General features: G+C 42.6%; 1 protein-coding gene across 1 annotated transcript; it reads right to left on the bottom strand.

The window, feature by feature from the left end:
* Positions 1-3,722: 3,722 nt before the first annotated feature.
* Positions 3,723-24,824, bottom strand: pdgfra (platelet-derived growth factor receptor, alpha polypeptide). The gene is made up of 28 exons (XM_054790613.1): positions 24,586-24,824; positions 22,865-22,943; positions 22,501-22,791; positions 21,147-21,398; positions 19,469-19,608; positions 18,733-18,895; positions 18,373-18,565; positions 17,612-17,727; positions 16,974-17,537; positions 16,771-16,901; positions 16,526-16,694; positions 16,259-16,448; positions 16,008-16,123; positions 15,765-15,891; positions 15,476-15,672; positions 15,058-15,152; positions 14,805-14,937; positions 13,917-14,021; positions 13,725-13,835; positions 13,391-13,544; positions 12,475-12,635; positions 12,106-12,221; positions 11,578-11,700; positions 11,388-11,499; positions 8,370-8,469; positions 8,142-8,247; positions 5,963-6,198; positions 3,723-4,917 (listed from the first exon to the last, which is right to left on the bottom strand). Exons 2-28 carry the CDS (start codon positions 22,923-22,925, stop codon positions 4,770-4,772), a joined length of 4,410 nt encoding a protein of 1,469 aa, XP_054646588.1. The 5' UTR covers positions 22,926-22,943; positions 24,586-24,824; the 3' UTR covers positions 3,723-4,769.
* Positions 24,825-25,259: the final 435 nt, after the last annotated feature.

Below are 25,259 nucleotides of genomic sequence, written 5' to 3' on the forward strand. Positions count from 1 at the left end.
CCATCAGATATGTCGGGCTCAGTGTCTCCTACTCTATGTCCTTCCTCTCAAAGTTTCCCAGAAACATGGCATGCACCTTGCGGCTTTGTAGCAAGCGAATAGCGCAGGCAAGAACGTGAGATGCATTCACAGACATTGGGTCATTTTTTTTTTGCCTGTGAGGCAAAGACCTGCGACTTCCCGACTCACCAGTTGAGAACCACTGGTCTAGAGGGCTCTAATAATGTTAAAACCACGTATTTAGAAGTCCTAAACAGGTTTTCTATGCTCTAACTACAAAAACATTCGATTTATAAATAAGGAATGTTACTTCGCCGAAATTCACTCATCAGTGTCGGATCTGGAACCAAGTAGCCGTGATAAACGAGGGATTACTGTAAACTGTAGGTACGAGGTTACAGTTACAATAATTTAAAATCCGTATACATTACATTTGTCAAAAACTATATGGTGTAATGTAAGTAATTACGGGACGGTACTGTATTTGACAAATGATAATGGGAGTGTTTCCCAAACACGTTGCTTTGCCAAATGGCATCGGTGATACTAATTTTTTTTTTTTTTATGCGGTAACATGTTGATAACATCAGTAATGATGACGCTGAAGTAATATCAACTTAATGGAGGGTATCATTGCAAAAAAACAACACATAGAATTGTGTGGCACCAAGTACTGTACATACCTTGCAGCGAAAAGAGGACATAAGACCTATTGGCTCTGTTCTCTTCATCCACCATGGCTCTTTGCAAAGGCCCCTCAGTTTTTTGTTACTTGTTACGCTAAAATAATTGTTGCTGTTTATGTAAAACAAATGGGCTCCCAGATGAAAGCCGAAAGAGCAATGAGTGTTTGTCATGAGATGTTATAAAAACAAGTCGCTGTCCCAACAATTCATACAGTTGTTTTTCAGAGGTGAAAGCAGCTTTGGAGCTGCTGATCTGCTTCCCAACATCGACCTCGAGGCTTCAACAGTCCCAGTAAACATTGGGAAAAAAACAGACCCGTAAAACTGGACTAGAATTTTGAATGACAAATGAGAAAAAGTGCATGTGCTCCAGTGAACTGTGCCATTACCATCGGCAATAGCTGAGACACACATTCCGCAAGTGTAAACATGTGATGTAAAATGTTCAAAATTAGCCAAACATTATCATTACCATCTGGTGGGCTTTTACTGCTAAATGTAACATGGTGCTGTAGTGCTTTATGGTTGTCTTTAAACATGACGGAAAACACCAGCCATCATTTTAAGGAAAATTAAAATTCCTGAAAAAGATAATTGCCCTTTAAAATGAGTTGGGACCTAAAGCCGCTTGAAGCTGCACCCCCCCCTCCATTTACGAGTTCAGGTCAGATCATCAAGTGCACTTGTTCTTCCACCTCCTCCTGTGTTTCCTCGCTGTGGACGGTGCCTTTTGTTGTGTATCAAGCGTCCTCTGGTGGACGAGTGCACCAACAACAGCGTCACCCATTTTTATCCATCCATTTTCCGTACCTCATACGGTGGGGGAAATAAGCATTTGGCTGATTTTGCACGTTTGCCCATTTACAAAGAATGCCATGATATATAACTTTAATCATATGAACATTTTACGGACGGAATCCCAAAGAAAATTCCAGGAAAATCGAATCATATGAATTCATAAACATTAGTAACCATCTGATGAGGAAAAATAAGTATTTGACCCCCTTCCATCCATTTTCTATACTGCTTCTCCTCATTAGGGTCATGCGGGTATGCTGGAGCCTATCCCAGCTGACTCCCACCCTGGACTGGTCGCCAGCCAATCTTGACGCCCTTCCAAAAAGCAAGTATTTTGGCCTCCACAAGCCAATTAGTCTTTCTTTAAGGCACCCCCCCAATCCCAAGTAATTATTCACATCAAATACACCTGCCTCACCTCGTTAAACTGAAAAAAAGAAATCTGTCTACACCCAAACAACCAGATTCCAACATCTCCACTGTGGCAAAGACCAAAGAGCTGAAAGAAAGATTGTTGACCAGCACAAGGCTGTGATGAGCTCCAAGACAATTGGAAAGCAACTTTGAGAGAAAAGATCAACTGTCGATGCAGTTATCAGGGAATGGAAGAAGTACCACACCACCGCCAACTTCCCTCGGTCTGGGCCTCCACACAAGATCTTGCCTCGTGGGGTGTCCCTGATCATGCACACGTCAAAGAATTGCAAGGTCCCCCTGCTCCAGAAGATACAGTCTGCACAGGCCTGCCTGAAGGTTGCCATTGACCAACTGGACGACTTAGAAGAGGCCTGGAAGAAGGTGATGTGGTCCGATGGGACCAAACTACAACTCAAGTTCAACTCAATTCGCCGTGTTTGGAGGGCAAAGAACACGGAGTACAACCCAAAGAACATCATCCCCACCGTCAAGCGTAGTGGACATGTTTTGGGGGTGCTTTTCAGCCAAAGGGACGGGACAACTCCATCGCATTGAGGGGGGGATGTAATTCTTGACCAACACCTCCTTCCCTCAGTGAGAGAGTTGAAGGTGGGTCGAGGATGGGTGTTTCAGCACGACAACGACTCTAAGCCCACCGCCAAAGCAACAAAAGAGTGGCTGAAGAAGCGGCACATCAAGGTCGTGAAGTGGCCTAGCCAGTCTGCAGACCTGAATCTAACTGAAAATCTTTGGAGGGAGATAAACATTATAGATATTAGATAAACAGGTGATAGCCTTGGAAGCTGAATGATTTGGAGGCTGTCTGCAGGGAGGAGTGGGCCAGCATCCCAGCCGAAATTTGCGGGCACAAAGTGGGGTACATCCTGGACTGTTCGCCAGCCAGTCCCAGCATATTTATACTTACCCTGGTTACTGTAAATACACGATGAGGGATAAAACACTTTCCAGTAAATTATGTGAAATTAAATAATTATCACAATAAATAGTCAAACTTCACAATTCAGAAAGTGTTGACGCTTTGAAAATTGGACAATAATATTGACTCAATTTATTAACTTTTTTTTTTTTTTTTTTTTACCAAATTTACTTTTATTCTTGGAAAACTGCAACTTTATTCACATGAAATTTTAAATGATTTTTGTTTTGTTTAAATATTACCATTACTGTTTTATATTACAATTTCATAATTCTCATAAAATTACTTTATTTTCATAAAATTGCCATTGTCTGATAAAAAAAAAAAAATATATATATATATATATATATATATATATATATATATATATTTTAATTTTTTATTTTTTTTTAATTACAATTTTACCACTCAATCATTTTCATAAAATTAGGACTTTTTCCTTCAATTTTTTTTATTTTTATTTTCACATTTCCCCCTCAAACTACATTTTCTCATAACAATTTTGTTGTATTAAAAAAAAAAAAAAAAAATCTTGTAGTATTGCAAATTTACTCATAAAAATTAATTGTAATCATATATAGTAAATATTGCCACTTCTATTACTGCATAATTATAAAATTACACCTTTTTTCGCATATAAATTTTTTTATTATTGTAAAATTCTTTTTTCTCATATTTCAGCATTATTCTTATAAATTAGGATTTTTTTTCTTGTAATATTCCTTTCCTTCTCTTGTTTTGTGGCTACCTTCATGCTGTTATTTAGTTTGAACTCAATGCCGTGTTATATAATTTTCCATGACTCACATTCACAGTGCTTAATCTTTTTACTATGAGCCATATTTCATACGCGTAGAGTGCAAGACACCATTTTTTCACATTGTGAAGCATTTATTGCAATATAAAACATCTGAATGTACAATGAATAATGCAACAATAGTCATAGTGAACCATCTTATTTGGGTGATTAACTATTATTATTATTATTTGAACAGATAGTGTACCGTCAGCCTGGCCAAATATCTCCTGCAACATCCGAGACATAAACAAAAGACAAAGTGCAACATTTGATTGCAGATGACATCACAGTTGACAGAAAATAGGCAGTGGTGCAGCTTCGGGTGGTAACCATGCAACAACACGTCACTGATGTATGACATCTTAGAAACTTTTAGCTTTTTATAATTTAGCCGGGATGATGGAACACTTTTTTTTTCTTCTTCTTCCATTGCATGTTGTCCATGGGGACACTTTACAAAAGCCTTGGCATCAGGGTGCTTAGGAAGCTTACTTAATATGTGCGAGTATAAAATATGTTTTCCCATGTATTCTCTCTTATAAAAAACAACAACTCTGGTGCTATTTACAGTACAATCACTCCTTTAAAACTCATACGGGAGAGGGGGAGAAGGTTCAGTCACACAGCTATACTCGATATTCACAAATAATACATGTTTACATGACGGCGAAGTAAAAAAATAATTCAGCCACTGAGAACATCATATGGTCACGTTATTATTATGATTATCATAATAATGATTTTTTCACACAGATTTTGTGCTTTTTAAAAGTATTGCTACTGATTGTGCCAGCATCAGGTGCTTCTCTGCAGGGGAGGGAGGGTGTACCAGTTGACATAGTGGTTAAAACATGTCATTAAAGCTGCTCATTCTTACTTTCTTACTTGTAATGAAGCAAATGCCCGATAAATAAAGCTCTTACATTTCAAAACAAACTTTTTCAATTGAATTGTGGCAGTATGTCAGCTCCGATAGTCTTTGTCACTCACTCCTCCAGCCCAGCAGGGGGCAGTGTCCCAGGAGGGAGCACAGTCTGAGTGGTTTGGTTTCATTGGCAGGTCTTTTCTAGTCCGTCCCCACCGTCGTATCCTCGTCCCGCCCGCCCCCGACGCAAACACAAAAGTGGTGACGTCACAGGAAGCTGTCCTCCCCCAGGTCGCTACAGTCCAGACACATCTCGTCCAAGAGCGTGATGTCCTCCAGCGTTTCACCCTCGCGCTTGGCGAACGTGGAGCTGCTGGAGCCCGTCTCGATTGCGCTCTCCTCGGACGTCTGTGAACTGCAAGAGGCGCAACATGGGCAAAGTTTAGAGCCATTGTGGGTTTTTTTTGCACCACTTAAAATTAGTACCCTACGAAAACGCCAATGGTGATAGTAATCGTGACATTGCTTAGCCCCTATCACACAGATCCTGCAACATTTCCGCCTTGTAATATCAGGTCTGTCATTTATCCACATCTATATTTTACACATAACACCGCATACGCAGGATTGTTGTAACTGTCTGCCCTTTCACACAGTGACACCGCATCCCATAAGTGGTCAATTAGATGCGTGACGACGTCAGTACCAGTGTCTCGTGTGATAATAAAATACTTTTTGGACAATTGCTTCCAACACGACAGAGCGGCATTGCACAGTCGGCGTCCCACCTCTCTTACGACTGTAAAATGCCAAATTGTATAAAAAGGGGGTCATTTTCAAACATCAAAGAATATGTACAATATGATTTAATCGGCTTATAAATTAGTTTTTAATGCAAATTCGGCTGAGCTGGCCAGTATATAACACACATTTAAACACCAACACTAGCCGCAGAATGCAGAATGTAGCTGGCTTGGATTAGCTACAACTCCTGGTTAGCTGTAACACTCACTGGTGCTCTTGTAGTTCGTTTTAAGCAAGTTTTAGTGTTAAAAATCCATGTAGGTTGTAAAAATATGAAATTATGTGTAGCTGTTCTTTAAATCATGGCAAAAGATGTTAGCATATGGAGGCTAGTTAGTTTTAAATGTTAGCTTAGCTCGCTAGCAAAAGCAAATCTCTTCCTCTTCCTTTGGTGTGTGCTTTGCGGAAAAAGCGTTATCTTAATGATTGAGGCTGTGCTGTGGCTTTCATTGGCTAACGGGATTCCATTATTATTATTCAATTGTTCTTAGAGGGTACAACAGCTTTTGAAGGTAATATTGTCAAGTGACTGGAAACAGCATATATTTTGAGGTATTTAGTGGTTTAAAGCAAATGTTCCTAGAAATAATGAATGAATGCAAGGTAGTGTCCCGGTATGTTTGACAGATCCTAAAATGGCCCAGTGGTTGCAGTACCTGTGTCTGTTCCTCTTTCCGTATTCGTCGACGGACGTGGGGTCCAGGTCGGGCAGGGGGATTATGTAGCCGCTGTCGGAGCTGAGGCGCTGCTCGTCGAAGCCGCTCTCCCTGTCCTTCAGCTTGCCCTGGTTCTTGTAGGCGATGCCGATGTAGGCGTCGTCACTCTCCATGCACACCCGGGTCACAGCCGGATGGTCACTCTTCAGGAAGTCGCGGTTGACCCTTTCGTAATGCTAAACGGGACAAAGAAGGCATTTGGTAAGCCCGCTGTAGTATGACTGGGTGAGAGGTTTACATTAGCTTTTTTTGGACAAACTTCTGTTTCCGAGCCAGTGTATAGTTGGACTTCTTTAAGTGGCGCCCCTGCTGGACACAGCCAGGTGCTGTGTTGTGCTCCATTTTGCCTCAATTTCGTATAATCAGAAGAAACGATCAAGCGCTAGTTTAGATGGGAAAATTGTTTTTTCGTTATCATTGCGCATCGTTTATTTAATAACAACAGAATTACAAATTAGCCAGCAAAAACAAGAAGTCCAGACCGCCATCAGTTTGTGCGATCAAAGTCAGATGGCGCCATCTGAACTGTAAATCACACTGTGCTCCTTGCAGGAGGTGGGAAAAACAAGACTCCCGCACCTCTTACCGTTCAGCTGTTAAGTCTCAGAAGCAGGGTGAGGCTGTTTTGATGTACCGTGTGTGGTGCGGACTTTAACGGGGTCATTAAGCGTTGGGTGGTACACGCAAGGAGGTGGAGGTGGGAGCAGAGAGGGGGGCCCAAAGTGTGCTCCAAGCACTCTTCTCTGACATCCATCTGGTGCTATTGCACTGTAATCACTTGTAGCTCGAGGAAGCATAACACACTATTAAGCAGTCAGAGTGCTACTTTTAGTGAGTATTTAGTATGGGGGGCCTTTTTTCCACGGATAACAACCTGTGTCGTTTGGGGCGTTTTGGAGCCTGACATCCCAAACAGTGTAAAACATGTCTCAAGCTCCTGATAAACCCTGACAACAGTTGTTGTGTTTAAACGATAGCATAAACAACAATGGCGGACCACAGTGTCCCTAAACTTAACAAATGTATTAACGCTTCTCCAGAAAAGCGTACCTTTACTGCGACGAGCATTACCCTTTACTAACAAACGTCAAATTTGAAAACACATATAGAGTGGAACCTCAGTTTTTATATGCCCTGGTTTTCGCCAAAAATTGACAAAACAGTGCGCGCACAACATTCTGAATATCACTCTGCGAAACAAAGCATCCATGGGGCTGGTAGACTGCTTTAGAGTGGGGACACGATAGACAGATTCCATCCAGGGAATCTTTGAATCATCTTTATTTTGTGTATGAGTGGCTTATTTGTTCGTAGAATGCACACACAACAACGAACACCTCCGTTTCTGTCTCCTTTCTTCCTCCTGTGCTGTTGAGACGTTCAAGCACACTGCGTATGCATACAGTAGGGTCAGACAGTCTGTGCTTTTTTTTTTTTTTTTTTTTTAGTGAGTACGGCTGCAAAATAACTCACCATGACGCCAAGGAATGTTGCAACTGCCAGAACTTCGATAAAGACTGTGAGAAACACTATTGAATTCAAGAAAGAGCTCATAGCAAAGTAGAAAGATAGCGTCTGTATAGTTATGTAATGTTTCCTGCTTGATACTGGTTGCAGGGGGAACGGTTTAAGGGTGATACATTGCCGAAAATGAGTCTGGCCGGTGTGTGTAATGATGACTGTGTCTGCTGCTGAAGTTTACAATAAAGTTCAAGCAACTAGAACGGACCAGAACGCACCAGAATGAAACAGCATTCGCGTGATGACATCAGTGCCACCATTTGGCGTGATGTATAACAGCAACAAGTGAGAGTTGCAGAGATGAAAATTGTGGACTTATATAGAACAGTGACACAGGAAAAAGCCGGATAGAGATCATTTTGACAATGTAATGATCTTCGCTTTGCCTCTTTTCATTGGATTATTGTCATGTGAACATTCCCTTAGACTCTCTGCTTAGCAACGTGACTTCAAAACAAAGACAAAGCGAGATAAAGCCTTTGGCAATGAACGCCAGGAAGACAATGCGCAGCAGATTGTCAAAAATAAAAGGGTCTCCATTAGAAAGCAGATGTAGCCAAAGCGTCAGGGGGGCCAAAAGGTTCGCAAAGTGACTCACCCTCTTGTAGCTGGAAGGCAGCAGAGATGATACAGTCTCGCTCAGGCCCACGAAGGACGGCCTCTTCTCTGGCTCGCTGTTCCAACACTTCATCATCAGCTCATAGCTGCAAACAGACCAACAATGTCAGCTTGTAATTGTAGCATGTCTGCCAGCGCAGGACAGAGTTCAAAAAGGAAAGCGATGCATTCATGTAATTTCTGACAGGACGGATGAGCAAGGACGTACACGTCGAGAGGCGCGTGTTCTGGCTTGGCCATCCTGTAGCCACTCTTGATCTTGTTGTAGAAGCTGGAGTCCACCACCATGCCGGGATAAGGAGTTCCACCTTCACAGGAAGCAAACATAGAATACATTAGCACATGCAAGCATTTGGTCCATAGAATAATCTAGGCAGCACTCGAGCAGTCACATTTTCAGTCATTTTAAAAACAATGTAATCCAAGATGGCTGAAGTAACTGAGGTCAAAGGTGAACTGTATGTGCTTTTTTCAGCATTCTACCGTCTCCTTTTTTGCCATCATTTACATCAATCATCTTGTGCAAGCATGAATTGTATTAATTTGAGTGACTTTTTAATCCGAGATGGCCCAAGCAGATAAGGCCAAAGGTGAAATCTAAACACATCTTTTCAGCACTCAAATTATTCACCATTTTTAAGAGATGTTTATACTTTTACAGATGAATCATCTATATCAAAACAATAATTCCAATTATTTAAATGGAGATTTAAATGGATTTTCAATCCAAAATGGCAGATCCCAACCAGTTACCTCTAGGGTTGGGCATCGTTTGAATATGAACGATTCCAGTTCCCATTCCGGTTCCTAGCGATTCCCGCTTTTAAGAGTAAGAGTCATATAGGTTTGCATGGTTTAAATGACGGCGCTAACCAGAATTCTTTTTGGATGAACTGTTTGAACTTCTCCATGAATTCTTTAACGATATGAACTTCTATTTTTTTTTTTAAATCAACTTTACTTTGAATTTCTCACAGGGCTATTTTCAACGAGTACCTAAATATCAAACCATTCAACTTGAAGTTTGAGAAACAATGAAGTTTCTTTGTGCACTTCCCAAAAGATGTTTACTTTTGAAAAGCTAATAAAAAAACATTTCCACATATGTTGTCTATGTGTTAGTGTGTGATGCTGCAGCCACTAAAACATACACAATTAAACAACTTGTAAAAGATTTGTCTGAAAGGCACATGGACTAATATTATCACTGAGCACTAGTATACTGTACTTTGTTTGCTGCCTCAATGTTGGTGTAAGCTATTTTTATGGCACCCTTATTTTGTAAACAGTATGTAGCCAACGGAGCTCTTATTTTGAAGGCCGGAAGCATGTTGTGTGGGTTGAAAAGGTTTCTTTACCGTTGCTAAATGAGATTATCTGTGCATAATGAATAAACTTCCTCATCCGCGGGCACCCTGAACCCCTCCATTACATTGGCATGAGACAGTCATCATTTAGTGCTGGACTTTCCTGATTCTGACTGCTTTGAGGAAGTCCGACATAGCGCATCAAAGGCAAAGTACTCCGTTATTTCCACACCATGAATCCGGATGTGTTTAATTATGTTGACCCTCATTTGCATATAATTGTGCTGCAAATGCTGCACAGAGCTGATCGCTCTTTTTTTTAATGATGGTAAGCCAAACTTTTTAGCGGCTTCTTCCTTGTCGCGGCTATTTGTGATGTCAGCATCGAATCTAGACATCGACATAAAACAAAAAAAAACATAAACATTTTTCAGAAGAATCGCAATGTTCCCGGTTCCCATCGATGCTCGGGGCTCAAGGCCCAAACCTAGTTACCTCTAGTAACCAAAAGTAATCATTTCTGTCATAGCAAAACTGAATTGGTTTTATTGTGCATTTAATTCTACATAGCTGAGAAAGTTAAGGTCATGGGTCAAACTTGTACACTTGTTCCTTTCAGTCACAATTAGGGTTGCCAACTTTCTGAAAAATAAATAAGGGACACTTTGTTGGCAGGGCCGCCCGACTGTCTTCATACCTACTGGAGTGGGAAATGTTTTTTGTAATTTTTTGCCAAAAGTAATAGTAATACATGGGAAACAAATAGTTCAACAATTATTTTTTCTGCAGACAACAGGAAAAAATCAATAAACCTATGTTTTCGAATGCCCCAGTTTTTGACAAATATTTTCGCCAAAATGTTGCCTCGCTTTTCGTACACCGCCTCGTTTTTCTTACAATATTGCGCGTAACAAAATCAGTTTCCCCTATACTGTGTCATTCCAAAGCACCCTACATGTTGGTGAGTGACTGTTTGTGCATTTATTGAGTGTGACTACTTAATAACCCGCCATGGGGCCAGAGAACGAAGATGGCGTCCCCTCCCCTCCTCTCTCTCCCGCTCCTCACAGTCTGTCAACAAGAGTCTTCATAAAGGTAAAAGTGATATTAATTGTTCATTTACCCATTTCATTCGTCATTTATAATTATTTTGCATTTCTGCATGAAAAACTCAAATTTTTCTGTATAACATAAGATTTACATTATTTCCTATGGGAAAAATTGATTTGGAAAGAATTAATAACAAAAACCAAGGTACCAATGTGATTGTCTTTTGGCTTTTTCCGATTAGGGTTTGCCACAGCAAAACAACTGCATGATGATTTAGCTTTGTTTACACCGGACTCTTCCTGATGCAATCCTGGCCAGGAATAGAACCCAAACACTCTGCCACATAAGGCAGACGGGTGTACCATTACACCAAGAGAAGAGTTGGCGAAATCTATTATTTTATTCTCTTACTGGTGACAGAACAGGAAAGGACTGGGAATAAGTTTGCCGTAAAAACACTCCGTCATTCATTCCACTTACATTTTAATAAACTATTTTTGATTCTCACAGTAACAAAGGACAAAGCGTGTCCCTTTTAGACTCAATACAAAACGAGTCTTCAAGTCTTCAAGTCTTCCTCGTCACAATTCTCAACCGAAGTTCATACTTCAAAGCAAGAATTGGATAGTTTTTTCCTCTGCTGCAGAAGTCAAAGGTCGCCAATTTCATTTCTCAATCATTGTCCCTCAAAGTTTTATATATACTATTTATTAGACTTTTAACAATTTCTATCTAATAGAAAAGAAGTTTGAATGGTCAAATTTGTGCATGTTTTTGTTTGACAGCAACCTGTTGGTTGCAAGTATTAAGTATTACGTTTAGCTGTAGCAGCATCACTGAAGTTCACTTCAGTATCTGTAGGGACTCACCTAAGGAGAATATCTCCCAGAGGAGGATTCCGTAAGACCAGACGTCGCTCAGAGTGGTGTACATGTTGTCAAAAATACTCTCTGGCGCCATCCACTTCACTGGCAGGAATGTCTGTTAGTGCAGAAAAAATATTTCAGTGGTACTAACAGAAAGAAAGTGTGCTACAATCTCGTAGGAGTGCAGACTTACGCTTCCTTTGGACACATAGTTGTTGTCGTGCATGATGTCTCTTGCCAGCCCAAAGTCACAGATCTTCACTATCTTGCCCTGAGAGAGAAGAACATTCCTGGCGGCGAGGTCACGATGCACGCACTGCAAAAAAAATGGGAGAAAGGCAGCGTTAGCAGCCATTCCCACAGCATCTATTTCTGCATTAAAAAGCAGCTCATTTTTAATGATATTACATATTGCATGCTCCTTGAATAAACATGCCAGTGGGATGGATGGATGTGACCACTTATTTTATTTAGGGATAATAACTATGAAGCTTTGAGCCTGCCCTGGTAATTCTAGCTTGGCTTGTGCTGCTGCTATATTCAGCCTCTGGCCTCTCTCCTGAATTTGCTTGCTACTGCTTATCAGACGACCGCTCACGTTCCTTCAATGGCTTGGCTGTCGTCACACAACACGTATTAAATGTCCGCAAACCCACCACCATCATCATCATCCCAGTGGGAAGAAGGAGAATACCAGAGTGTTCGTGGGATCCAGACTCACATTTTTGGAAGACAAAAACTCCATGCCCTTGGCCACCTGGTAGGTGAAGCTGAGGAGGTCCGTAGTAGAGAGACCTTCATCCATGTCTACCGACAAGAGGTTGTCCCCTTCATGTTCTGTGTTAAAGAGCAACACAAAAAAGTAGTCAAATATAGCGCCTGGCTGCACCAACCTGGCTTTGGCTAATGGCAGGGAGAAACTGGGCAATAATATGCAAGTGCTGCAATTATCCTTCCCCCTCCGTATAATTACAGGGATTTAACCATCCTAAATTTTGACAAGGGTGTACCCCATCAACAACAAGCCAAGCAAACATAGGTCAACAACAGAGGAGAGAGGGCGGAACGAGACACAAAGAGATGCGCTCACCGCTCGAGCCTTTCTGGGAAGGTGGGTGGTCATAGTCTGACTGCTGGATGTCGGAATATTTGGAGGTGTTGGCCATTTCCAGCATGGGCACGTACTGAGTGTTATCCACTTGCTTCATGTCCATGTAGTCGCCTTTGCTCTCAAAGGACAGGATCACATAACTGTGGGCAAACATGAGGGAAGTGTCAGTGTCATGGTCAGGTTGACCAAACTGCACTGACCATATCTACCGCTGCATTCCAGAACACTTGGAAGTTCGAAATTTCCAACCTTGGACAAGAAAAACCTCGAAGTTCTTTCTTCTATCGTAGTCGGGGCATATATTCCGATTTCAACTCAAGTCAGTTTTATTAGTCTAGAACCACACTCCTTAGACTGTAGATGATTATAGCTCACATGAGCAAGCACTACGGCAATGCAGGCAAGGAAAAACTCCTGGTATATCTAGCTTTCTGTAAGTCCCTTTTTCCTAATTTTGGACTTTCTTACAATTCTGCATCACGTCTCTGTTGTGTGTCCTTGATGTCGGCGTGAGCCTGTGGCGTGGGGGTTAGCACAGGACACGGTGGAGGCTACAGTCAGAATTAGATCATGCTGTGGTCATTGTGAGGTGCGGTCACTGTGAGTCATCCGTCAACACAGACGACCCTCAGTCGGAGGGAGCTAGGTTAGAATTGACAGCTACTTGCGTCGCAATGAAGTTAGCGTGAAAATCGAGACCACTTCAGGCCTGTGATTTGATTTGGTGAAGACACCAGACAATTGCCTCAACTGTGGAGATAAAGTTACTGATTGCCGGTTGGAGGGAACGTGTGCATGCAACTAAACGGAACAGATCGTTGTTGTGTAGTTTTACAAGTGTGTGACTCATGTCTGATAAATAAATTACTCCCTAAATAATGCAACTATCCTGTACCTCCTGCTGCTCTCGTCTGCTGGATTGATTCCAAAGATGTCAAGGTCTTTTTTCTGTTTTTCCGGGCTCAGACTCAGGAAGTTCTCTCTGTTCTTGTGAAGGTAGTTGACCAAGTCCCCGTAGAAGCAGTACTCAGTAATAATATAGATCGGGCCTAGGAAAGAGGCAAGTTAAAGTCAGTCAGTCTGCGGGCTAATCTTATCAGGGGCTTGTTTAAAAAAGGCTAAAAGCAAAGTTAAGAAGGCATATCTTTCCATGAAGACCTATTGAGTGAAGGTCTGCCTTTATACCAAGTCAAAATCACAAAAAGAAACACAGGTCTTTAGGTCTTTACCTGACTTGGTACAAGCACCCAAAAGGTTAACGATGTTAAGATGAGGTCCAAGGTGAGTCATGATCTTCAGTTCCGACATCAGGGCTTGCTTCTCGCTGGATCGAGCTGTGGCTAAAAGGAGGTAAGTGCTGCTGTCAAAAAACTTTTATTTGTACAATTTGCGCTCACGTGGTATTTTAATTATTGACTTACGTTTCAGCATTTTCACCGCCACTTTCATGACAGGTTGGGAACGGCTGAGTCCGTAGGCAGTGCCCTCTACGACCTTTCCGAAGGCTCCAGAACCCAGGATGCGACCTGGGGGGAAGTGGCATGGTCATCTATCAAGCTAGAATAGCAACAGAAGCTTGCCTTCAAACACAGTAGCACACTCTGGATGCCTCTGCTATTTTATCTATGATCACTGGATCACTGGGTCCAGCCAAGGGCCTTCTAGCAAAGCCTATAGTTACACTAAACCCCTTAGTCAAGGGGTGTATTGTTTATGTATTTCCGTGAGCGCCAAATAATATTTTTTTTAACATTGAATACCACTAAATGTGTGCATTTTTAAGTAAAACCAACATTTTTAGAATATAATGAGTCTCTAAATTTATTCTTTTTCAGTAGAAAGTGGATTGATGGATGAAAATGCATAAGAAAGCTTTATATTTTGAGCGTTATTTTTAACACAGTGATTTTTGTAATGTTTCACTTTAAAATGCTAGTGAAAAACAATAAAAATAAAAAAATACATTTTATTGTGTTAAGAAATGTCTGAGAACCAGATGCAGTCATCAAAAGAGCCACATCTGGCTCTCGAGCCATAGGTTCCCTCCCCCTGACTTAGTCCCTTTTGAATGGTAATTCTTCATCTTTGCAAAACATTTTGGAACAATTGTATGCTTCCAACTTGGTGGGAACAGTTTGAGGAAAGCGTTCCTGTTCAACCATGAAGGCATGTTTTGATCTTCTGGATGAATGGACAAAATTCCCACTCATCTTGCAGGAAATCCCCCAAAAAAGGATGGACTGGACTCCATATTTACTTCTATTTGCTTTGTTTTTTAGCTTCTTTGCCATAGCTTATCAAATCCTCACCAAGCACAAGTCTGTCACGTGGGAACTCCCATCTAGAATCGTAGGGCAGCTGCATGGGATCCACGTAGATGTACTCATGGCCGTCAGGACTCACAGACTCAATCACCCTCCAGCGGATCTCATAGCGTGGTTTCTGAAAGCACATCCCTGCCTGTTAGACTGTCACTGACTTTAAACGAGGTGCATAATTTGACAGGAAATGCCGCAAACGAATTGATGGTTAAAGGCTTACATGAATGAATGAATGCAGTACCTGTTTCCAGATAACAACCAAGACAATGAGTGAGATGATGACAATGACCAGCAGCACCAACACGGCGGCAGCTACAGTCAGCTCTCGATGAGGGCCTGTTAAATGCGGACAACATCAATCACATGAATGATGTTGCATAAGAAACTTCTGTCAGGCCGAAGGGGCACTTTGGAGGCCAAAAGGTATTCTAGGAGAATAACAAGGAGGTGGGTGATGGGGTAATGATGGTAATGATACAGATGTAAATCTCATCTGGAAGAAAGTGTAATGATTTGCATTAGCTGTCACAACAAAGCCACCATCTTGGCAACTGCTTTGACACGGGCATTACTATCCTTGTCGCACTTTGGAGTGTCAGCATTGAAAAGCACTCAACAAGAAACAACAACATCAGAAGCTCAGCAGTATTTATTCTTACCGCTGGACACCAGCTTCACTTCCCGGCTGACGGCGGCCATTTCATTCCTGGCCAAGCAGCGCACCGCCAGTGTGTTTTCCAGATGGCCAAACAGGACCTGACTCTCAAGATTGTTCTCCTCGTCCACATGCGACTCCACCGTAATCTCAGTGGAGTTAGCGGGGAGCGGCACCCATTGTGAAGAGTCGTTGGCGCAGCTGACCAAGAGACAATTTGCACATGCTGAAACACCCACAAAGGCGCTCCCGGTTTGTTGTTTGTGAAAGGATTTTGTAACAATTTGGCCTACTGTTTAATGTCTTGGCAGATGAACCACTCCACTTCAGGTGTGGGCTGGCCCCCAGCGATGCACACTACAGACTGGCCTGAGGCTGACCCGTGGTGGATGTCCATCAGGTCCACAATGACTGCAGGGACTGGAAGAGTCACAAGGTACAAGTATGTGAGATAACGCTGCTAAAAGCCTGTTAGTGCACGAAAGTGATAACATTAAAATCACACTTAGAGGCCTTCGGGCATTCCTCTCTCTCACCTTTGACCTGGAGGTTAAAGCTGACACTATGAGTTTGGTTTCCATTCTCCACTCTCATGGTGTAGTTGCCACTGTCCTCCTCCTTTGCACGGATCAGAGTGAGGACACCTAAGTACCTACACAAGAAAACAAGACCATAACAGACCATAAGTCACTCAGCTTCAAAATGGTTCTAGACTCTAATTACAGTGTGGGAATGTTACTTTGAACTGCTGCGATGCTAATTAGTGGAGCCGGGACGAGGGTCTCACCTGGTCTCGCTGACCTGCCGCAGATTGGTGGAGATCTCAGCTGTAACGTCGCTCAGAGGAAGGCCATCTTTGAGCCAAATGACACGAGCACTAGGGAACGAGTCAATCTCAGCCTTGAACTCTCGCACCTCGTCCAGCTCAGCGGATTCCAGGATGCCAAACTCCGGTTGGAGGAACAAAAACTCATGTTCTATTCGAGAAGAGAAGACCAGCATTTTATGACATGAAACTATACCTTCTATTGATTGACACGGAATACTTTCATACCATAAACTGTTATGGCTAGTTGCTTTGTCTGGCTCTCATTACTGATGACATCAGTGATGGAGCAAGCGTAGATGCCGCTGTCTTTAGCCGAGGCTTGTGGGATGGTCAGGGTGTAAAGAATCTCCTGATCACGCTTGTTCTCGTGCACCGTCTTCATTGCACGGTTAGCCTGACAAGCAAAAAGCTCACACTTCAGATCGACAATGACATTTTAGATTTAGAACCGTATTTTGCACGCCACTCACCACTTTGCCGGGGTATTTCCAGTGGTCCTCCAGGATCTCCGGCCCACGAGCCAAGCAGGTGACAGTGATAGTGTCTCCCACCAGCAGAGCAGTGCGCTTGGCTGACAGCTCCACATGCAGAGCGGCACCACCTGACAAACAACAATGAAGAAGGTCAAAGGTGCAACTGACAGCATATTTACCAAAGTCACTGCGATACGCACCAGTCCAGCCGTGGACGATGTACTCCTCACTGTAGTGTACCTCTCCATTTATGACTGCCTTGCAGACGTAGGTCCCAGCAGTGAACACCCCCAGGGCACCTTTCTTGCTGTCGTAGACACTCGGGATGGGCTGCTGGGTGTCCACATTGAGCAGGGTAACATTTGCGCTGGGATCCGACACTCGACATTGAATCTCCATCTCCTCGTGGCCAGACAGGACGTGATTCCCGAATGGCACCGGAGACGGCACAAATGGAACATCCGGATCTGGCACGTAGACATAGATGCTGCTCTCCTCCGCCTCCTCTGTGGCGTTTTGGCTGTAGAAGCATGTGTAGAAGCCGGTGTGCATAGCTGTAGCTTGGTCCACTGTGATGGTGGTGACAAACAAGCCACTGTTGTCCTCCTGCGTCTGCTCAGGCACATCGAGCGGCACCTCCCAGCCAAGGCTCGCCACGCCCCGGCAGGTAAGGGTGAACGAAGCACCGAGAGCCACCACTATCTCCTCAGTCTGTGGCAGTAGCACCGGGCCTGAGGACGGTGGGAAGTTCAAGGTGGTGGAGGCTGAAGGAAAAACAAGGAACCGAAAGTAGCACACATTGTTGGAACTGTTAGACGCAACAGCTTCAAGATCTTACGTTTGACTTTGAGCATGAAGGAGAACTGGGCCATGCGAGAGCCGCTCACAGCCGTGATGGTGTAATTCCCACTGTCTCTTTCAAGAGGCTGCCGGAATATCAGAACGCTGTGGTACCTGCAAGAAATTGCAAGTACCGAGATGCGGTGCTTAGGAAATGCTGTGGCATAACATCGCTGCATTGTCGCTACTCGGTCGAAAATCTGACAGAAAAAGGTGGAATTACGTCATAAAGTAATCTATTCCCCGATTATAAAGCTGCATTTTTGTAGAGTGATTGCGTTTAAGTAAATTTTTTGGATGCCCAACAGAATTAAAGTGAACGCTTGTCTTTCTTGACCCAATTACATTCAAATGTTGAGTTCTTTATAGTCACAGTGGATCCACGTGGTGGTTATTTTAACTTTATCATACAGCTTGAAAACAGATGTGCTCTTAAACGGAGCTTGGCTCCGTCCAAACATAACAACATGCACCGAGTGAAGCCCTTAAGGCTCAGGTGGTTTATTTGATCGTGCACGGAAAAAAAAAGTAAAATCAACAATGTAAGTTCTGCAGGCTGCCAAAGCCTGCAGGTTAGTGCCACGGCAGGCCAAGACAGTCTGGCACTGAACTCCTCAGTGAGATTATGACATGTTTATTTAGAAGACTTTCTGGCCGCAATTTGCCAGCTTTTGTTACCTTTGGACGGAAACATGCAAGCAAGCTTTACGCAAGGCTAAGGTAACCAGCTCCAGATTGGACTCAGTGAGTCTTTATTACCGGTTGCCTTCCAGGTGGCTGGTTTTGGCCAGGATGTAGTAACTCTCCGGTATGTCTTTGCCATTGCGCTGCCATGTCACTTTGGGGGCTGGGGAGGCATCAATGAGGATAGTGAACTCGGTCTCCTCCAGGAGGCTGACAAACTGCGTCGGTAGGATGCCACTATGGTCCAGAGCCACAAAGGAACTCTCCTCTGTTGGGAATACAACAAAACAGTGAAAGGAGCAGTAAACGTCTGGCACACATCTGCAGAAACACTCCCATGAAACACAGTCTGATGTTGGAAGCAGAGGTAAACCTTCAGTTTCCTCGAAGGAAACAACTTCCAGGAACAATGATTTTTGATGCAAAGGGTCTTACCAAAGACAGTAATGGCCACGGTGTTCACCCTGACCTTCCCGCTGCCTTCGTGGGTTACGGAGCACTCGTAGGTGCCGCTATCCTGCAGACTTGCTTGTTGGATAACGAGGGTGTAGAGGACCCTGTCTGGAAGATTCTGTTTCTTCTGAACTGCATTCATAGCCTGTAAGAACAGAAGAGGAACATTAGTGAGTGATTCTTAGCCTGGATCTTACAGTAAGTAGACTGTAATACTGAGGGCTGATGGCTAAAACACTTCACAGGAGATGAATCACAACTGAGTCCAAAACCAGACGTGAAAAGAGTCCAACTCTCTGGAAAAGAGTTCAAGGGAACCCCCCGTGCTCAAGAAGTGACAATGTGCTGTTCAGATTAAACCAAGTCTGTGCAGGAATATCACCAAGCCCACACGTGACAACATCTGCCACTGGCTCAATGGATTTACGCTTTCTTCATCTTTTGAACTTCTCCCCTTCCCTCGGGCCATTTGTCGCGCACTTCCCCGTCTCTATAACGGGAATGATACGGCTGACGTCTTCATTGCAAAGACTCAAGAAGAAACGAACAGTGGCTTCTGTTTTTTTTCCGAATGCACTCGGGGGCGCCGAGTCCACTTTTGCCAAAACCAGTGCATGATAATTTAAGACTCAGGAAACAACATTGAGGCATGAGAAGCTGCTTTTTTAAAGGGAAGTAGAACCCAAAGCCTGTCAAAAGGAATTGCAGAGGAGCTCGCCTGTGTTTTGGGATGGAGCCACTGCTGCTGAAAGGCGGAGCCAGCGGGGGTGACGCAGGTGATGTTCAGAGGCTGCCCCACCCTCAAGGCCTCTGTGCTGGCTCTCACGACCACGTCAAAGTCCTCAACTTTGGTCGGCGCTGGAAGAGACGGCAAGCGGAGAGTTAGCACATCATGTGATCACCGTGAAGTCATTTGTCATCAACGCACACACTGACTTGATTAAAAACAGACATGTTAGGTCATTTCCCCCCTTGTGATAATGATGTAATATCATTGCTGTCATACAGTGAGATCAGTCGGCAACACTCCCATTGTAAATGCACTGGTGAGTGTCTGCAGCTGTGCATTATTTATTATGTTCCCATTAACTCTTTTGGACAGTGTCCTGAACATATTGATGATTATTATCATTAACTAAAATAATAATATCTAATAATAAAATTCACCTTTTAAGTTTAAATAAATTTTATTCATTTGCATTTAATTTTATTTTGTAAACTATTTTATATGAAGGATAACACAGTATAGACCCGTATATATACTGATATACTGAATTTTTCACCAGAAAACATACAAGATGGGTCGTCTTATATTCGGGATTTAGAGATTTATACATGAAAACCAACAGGTGGCACCAAAAGACTTCTCCCCCAAAGACAGAGACGACCTTTCAAGGATGCCAATTTTAAGATAATGATGATCAATGAAGCATTGTTGTCTTATATTCTTATATATGTTTTGTAATATATTTTGTTTGAAAGTAACAGTTTTAAACTACTCGTACAGTTAGAGGTGGACATTTGACTACATTTACCGTAAAGCTCCGTGTATAAACCACATCCGTGTATTAACCGCACCCCCATTTTCAGGCTCATGGCGGGGGGAAAAAAATTTTTTAGTTCATAAATGCTTGCCAACTCTTTCATCTCAAATCAACATGCGTAAAGGTACTAAGCAATTTCAAAAAGAAGAATAAAGGAGAAATCTGAACTTCAGCATCTAGATCTTTAATATTATGGCTAAACACAGATTAATAACAATAATAATAATAATAATGATAATATAATATCTTATCTTTCACTGCTTCTCTTTTTCTCTATTATTATTTTATTGCATTGCTTCAGTGTGAATTTGAATAAACTCCAATTGTATTGTATTTTACAATGGAAGCTTAGGTTAGCTTCAGTGTATATAGAGATCGTTTCACTGTGTGAAAATACAGACAGCCATCAGATAAGTTAGTTGCATACACTAGCATTTTCAGCAACTCTACAGCAGAGGGCGCTAAAGTCAAAGCAACTGTCTGACCCACAGACGGCTATTCTAAAATGGACTTCTCGTCAATTTCTGCATCTGGTCACAGACCTGTCATTGTGTATAAACCGCACCCCGATTTTTTGCTTCTTACCAGTGGAAAAAAAGTGTGGTTTATACACGGTGCTTTACGGTACTTGACTGATCAATGAAAATTACAGATAAGTGTATTTTCAATATTTTGAATAGGATGGGAACATCTCTGAATGTTCTGAACTCCTGTTTGCATGCCAGTGTTACCTTGAGCAGAATAGTGCTGCCTGCTTGAAGGAGATGTGCCATAGTGTGTATGTAGCGCAATCTTCCATAACTCATTTTCTTGAGACAGCTGGATCATCAGTGTCCATCAGAGTCCACTTACCGTCATCCTTGATGGTGTAGACAGGGCTGGTAACCACCTTGCCGCCAACGGTGGTCTCACACTGGTAGCGGCCCGCAGGGAATTCGCCGAAGAAGCCCATCTTGTTGTCGTAGAAGGCGGACACCTTCTCTCCACTGGGGACGCTCCGCAGGGTGACGTGAGAGTTGGGGTCGGACACACGGCAGGAAATGCCCACTCCGACGTCGACCACCAGTTGATCATGGGTCTCCGGAACAAATGGAGCCAGGGGATCTAGGTGGGCAAAAGTTATTGTTTGATAATGTTTTGTATTTGCACAAAATTCTATGTGTGGCGCCCCCTATGAGTTGTGTTTAAAATGCTTTGAAAGACATGTTAACATACATGTAATACAAACAACCTCAAAGTTTTACAATTATTAGACAAATAGTGAATGACTTATGGACAATAAGCCGCTAAATCCCGCCTGTGTCCCCGCAAAGATGTTTTGCTTGATGGCAGCCATGTTTTTCAACCAATCCTGCTCAAATTTTACAAACATCTGCTTGTCCGTCCCTAAACGGTGTGTACCAAATTCGATTCAGCTAAATATCTTAAAGTCACGGTCTGCGTTTTGTCAAGTACATTGAGCTGTGTGATAAATTTCAAGCAGCGCCACCATGTGGTGTGTTTGTCAGACAAATAACAGCACAGGCAAGACAGTAGGGTTGCATGTTTTGGCACATTTTCACTTTTGTGTGCAGGTGTTCAGTAGTAGAAGAGTTACACAAACAAATACATGCAGTCATATAAATATGCATACTTATACGGTCACCGCATGGGGTGTCCTCATTTTTTCACCTAACTATGTAGGTAGACATGCACAATTTATTGCGATCAAATACAAAATTCTTACTCACTTTTGGTAATTTAAATGCTATGCGGGTCTAACAAACATTGCAAAATTAGAACGGCTGGAGAGGTCAGACGTCGGCCAAGGTTGAACAATGCTAATTTGGATCCAATTGTTCATAAATACTGTAAACACCTACTGCATATGTCTCAATTTTGATGTACAGAACCACAGAAATTAAGGGAAAAAAATACCCTCACTTGCAATGGTAGCAAAGGAACCAACCAACAACATCTATCAAATGTTTATAGTACTTGTACTAATTAGTCACAGGGGAGCTGAAGCCTAGCGCAGCTGACTTTGGGAGAGAGGTGGGGTTCGATTCAGAACAGGGGTGCCCAAACTTTTTCCAGCAAGGGAAACATACAGAAAAATGGTTACAGGGGACCACTTTGCTATAACAATAGTAACAACAACACTAATAATAACTAAATACCAAACAGCAGCACTTGAAGGCAAAAAAGGGAGAATACAACCACATACCTGGAACAAAAACGTATATCTCGGCTTCCGTCGTAGCTTCCGGGTTACCTGCCGGTTCTCCCGCCAAATCCTCGTAGACACAAACATAGTAGCCGGTGTTTTCCACGGTGGCGTTGTAGATGAACAAGGTGGCCGTCAGGTATCCAGGATAAACGAAGGTGTTGTGGGGCAGGGGTTCCACCCAGACGACGTTACTCTTGCCTGTGCAACTGATGTTGAACACCGAGTTGGGCCTCAAGACAAACTCGTCGTCGTTGGAGACGATGGTGGGTGGCGACAGTCCGCAAATAACTGTTAATATTTACACTGTTAGCTTGGTGGGAAATGCACCTAAATGGAATTTGATTCTGAATGAAAGACGTACCTGTGACTGTTAATGCCAAGACTGAGCCGAAGAACATGCAGAATGTTGTAGAACCATCCATATTGATGGATGTTCTGGCCTAGCAAGACAGAAAATGAACTTTAAATGCCAAGTAAAGTGTAGTGATGGGCCGTTGGTGAACGATCGGGCTCTTTGAAGTGAACGAACTGACATTTAGTCTGTTTTCCTGTTAAAGTCACACGTGATTGGTCATAATGTGTGGTTCCGTATGAGCAGAAGGGGGAGAGCGAGATTACACACACATCACAACCGTGAGCACATGAACGCGAGAGGGAATGAAAGAACCTACATAATTTGAGAGTAGGTGAGGAAAATGAGCTACAGGAAACTGAGAGAGTTTGTGTTCCTGAATGCTAATATTGGCTTAAGACTTGCAAAAATTCTTGTGTCCATTTAATATGCTTCTTTGTTGTTTGTATTTTATTATTTGTTTTGTTTCTTCTTTGTTGGGCATATAAATAGAACCATATACATAATACACATTTGATATAATTGTATTTTTACATTACAAATTCATTTTACACGTATTTTGATGACGAATCATTTTAAACAACAAAAAGGAGCCATTTGGAAGAAAGACAACAGCTCTTTCTAAAACCGAAACTCCCATCACTGATAAGGTGCATTCCAAATAGTCTCTATGCCTTCATTATGTATGTTATCTTGGTGGTTTCGTTGTTAGGATGTCAAAATACATTAATCTGTTGATCCCAGCGTCAATAAAAAGGCTGATGTAGTTTACAAAGGCTACCACTAGAGGGCGACATAGTCTATTCCTTTTGCACCTTCGCTTCCCTTCAACTCCCTTTTCCTTGCCTTTTTCGCCGCTCAAAAGTTAATTATTCGTGTGGTTTTACATGCACAACTACCTCGACCGATGATGTCTAATCGGGATGTGTCTTTTTCCAGCTTTTAAATAGTCTTGGTTAGTTTAAATGCATTGCACCCTCTTTAAAAGCTTGATTCTGTAGATTTTTTTCAACTTGGCTTGGTTTTAATGGTATGTTCTCTGAGACAATAATAATTTAGTTTAAAGCTTCGCTTCATTAGTGTATGACTTCTTGCATATTTCTTGTATTCCATTCATCCGTTTTTGACATTCGTGCAGCCTTCTTTTTGCCAGACAACTTCTTTTTCGTTTTGTTGTTGTAATGATCCTCCTCTTGCATGTGTAAAAGTGCGCAAACCTCTGCATATATCCTTTTATCTCCATCTTGCAACTCAACAAGTGAAAATCCCCCCCCCCCCAAAAAAAACGTATGAATGCACTTTTTCCAAGCAGTTTTTTCTTTGCCGTAGTCCGCTGCAGCGCCACATAGTCCTCCTTAATCAGCCCCCCCCCCCCACCACCACTCTGTTCTTCATTTTTAATTAATTCCACGCATTCCACAGCAAAGACGAGAAAAGAAGCTGATGTGAAATTCCAATGTGTCTCCCGTTAAAAAAAAAAAAAAAGTTCCAGGCTTTGAGGTGATACCTCCAGCTGCTTCTCTCCATGCAGCCGGGTCAGCCTCACCTCCGGGGGGGTGGCCATATGGCGCGCAACGGGGGTAGTTTAGAGGAAAATGAAAACTCCAAATATTTAAAAGATATGTAGTGCATGTGAATTCAGTGTGATACGTAACATTTCTTAGGGATCAATTGCATCCAATTAAGGGCACGAAACATTTCCCCCTGTATTCCAGCATGTTTTAATTTACCTGAAGTAATCCCCTGGTGACAATCCGTTAGTGTGAGTATATCCACAGTGAAAAGGGTCTCTCCAAAAAGGCGCTCGTAGTCCACAGAGCGAGAGTGTGTGTGTGTGTGTGTGTGTGTGTGTGTGAGAGAGAGAGAGAGAGAGAGAGACAGAGTGTATGAGCTCCTCCGTCCACGACTATGCCTGACTAACTGACTGCGTTCGGACGACCTGTGAGTGGGTCCAACTTACAGTCCTGCCTCCTCCCTCCCCTCCAAAAAGTCATCATCTGGCTCCAAGTAAATAACTCTCAGGAAATGACCCCCCTCCCTTCTCTCTCTCTCTCTCTCTCTCTCTCTCTGTCTCTCCCTCTCTCCTTTCACCTTTCAAAGTAAGAGTCTTATAGAAGAGTGTTACACCCCTCAACTGAAGGGATTGAACTGTTTTTATTATTTTTGGTGTCTTAGTTAGCCCCGAAAAAAATTGTTTGCCAGTCGCTGTTATAATAACTGCTTTGCACACGATCACCATACAAAGTTGCTATTATAGTTGCTTTTAATGCTGGTTAACAATGATGATAATGCATTTTATTCACAGGGGCCTGTCTCTCTCACCTTAGGTTACCTTACAGAGAAAAAAGATGAAAAAAGCAAAATAATGCAAGATCAAATATATGCTGAATGCACATAGTATAAA

This window comes from Dunckerocampus dactyliophorus, chromosome 10 (assembly GCF_027744805.1).
Source record: "Dunckerocampus dactyliophorus isolate RoL2022-P2 chromosome 10, RoL_Ddac_1.1, whole genome shotgun sequence".
NCBI classification, from domain to species: domain Eukaryota; kingdom Metazoa; phylum Chordata; class Actinopteri; order Syngnathiformes; family Syngnathidae; genus Dunckerocampus; species Dunckerocampus dactyliophorus.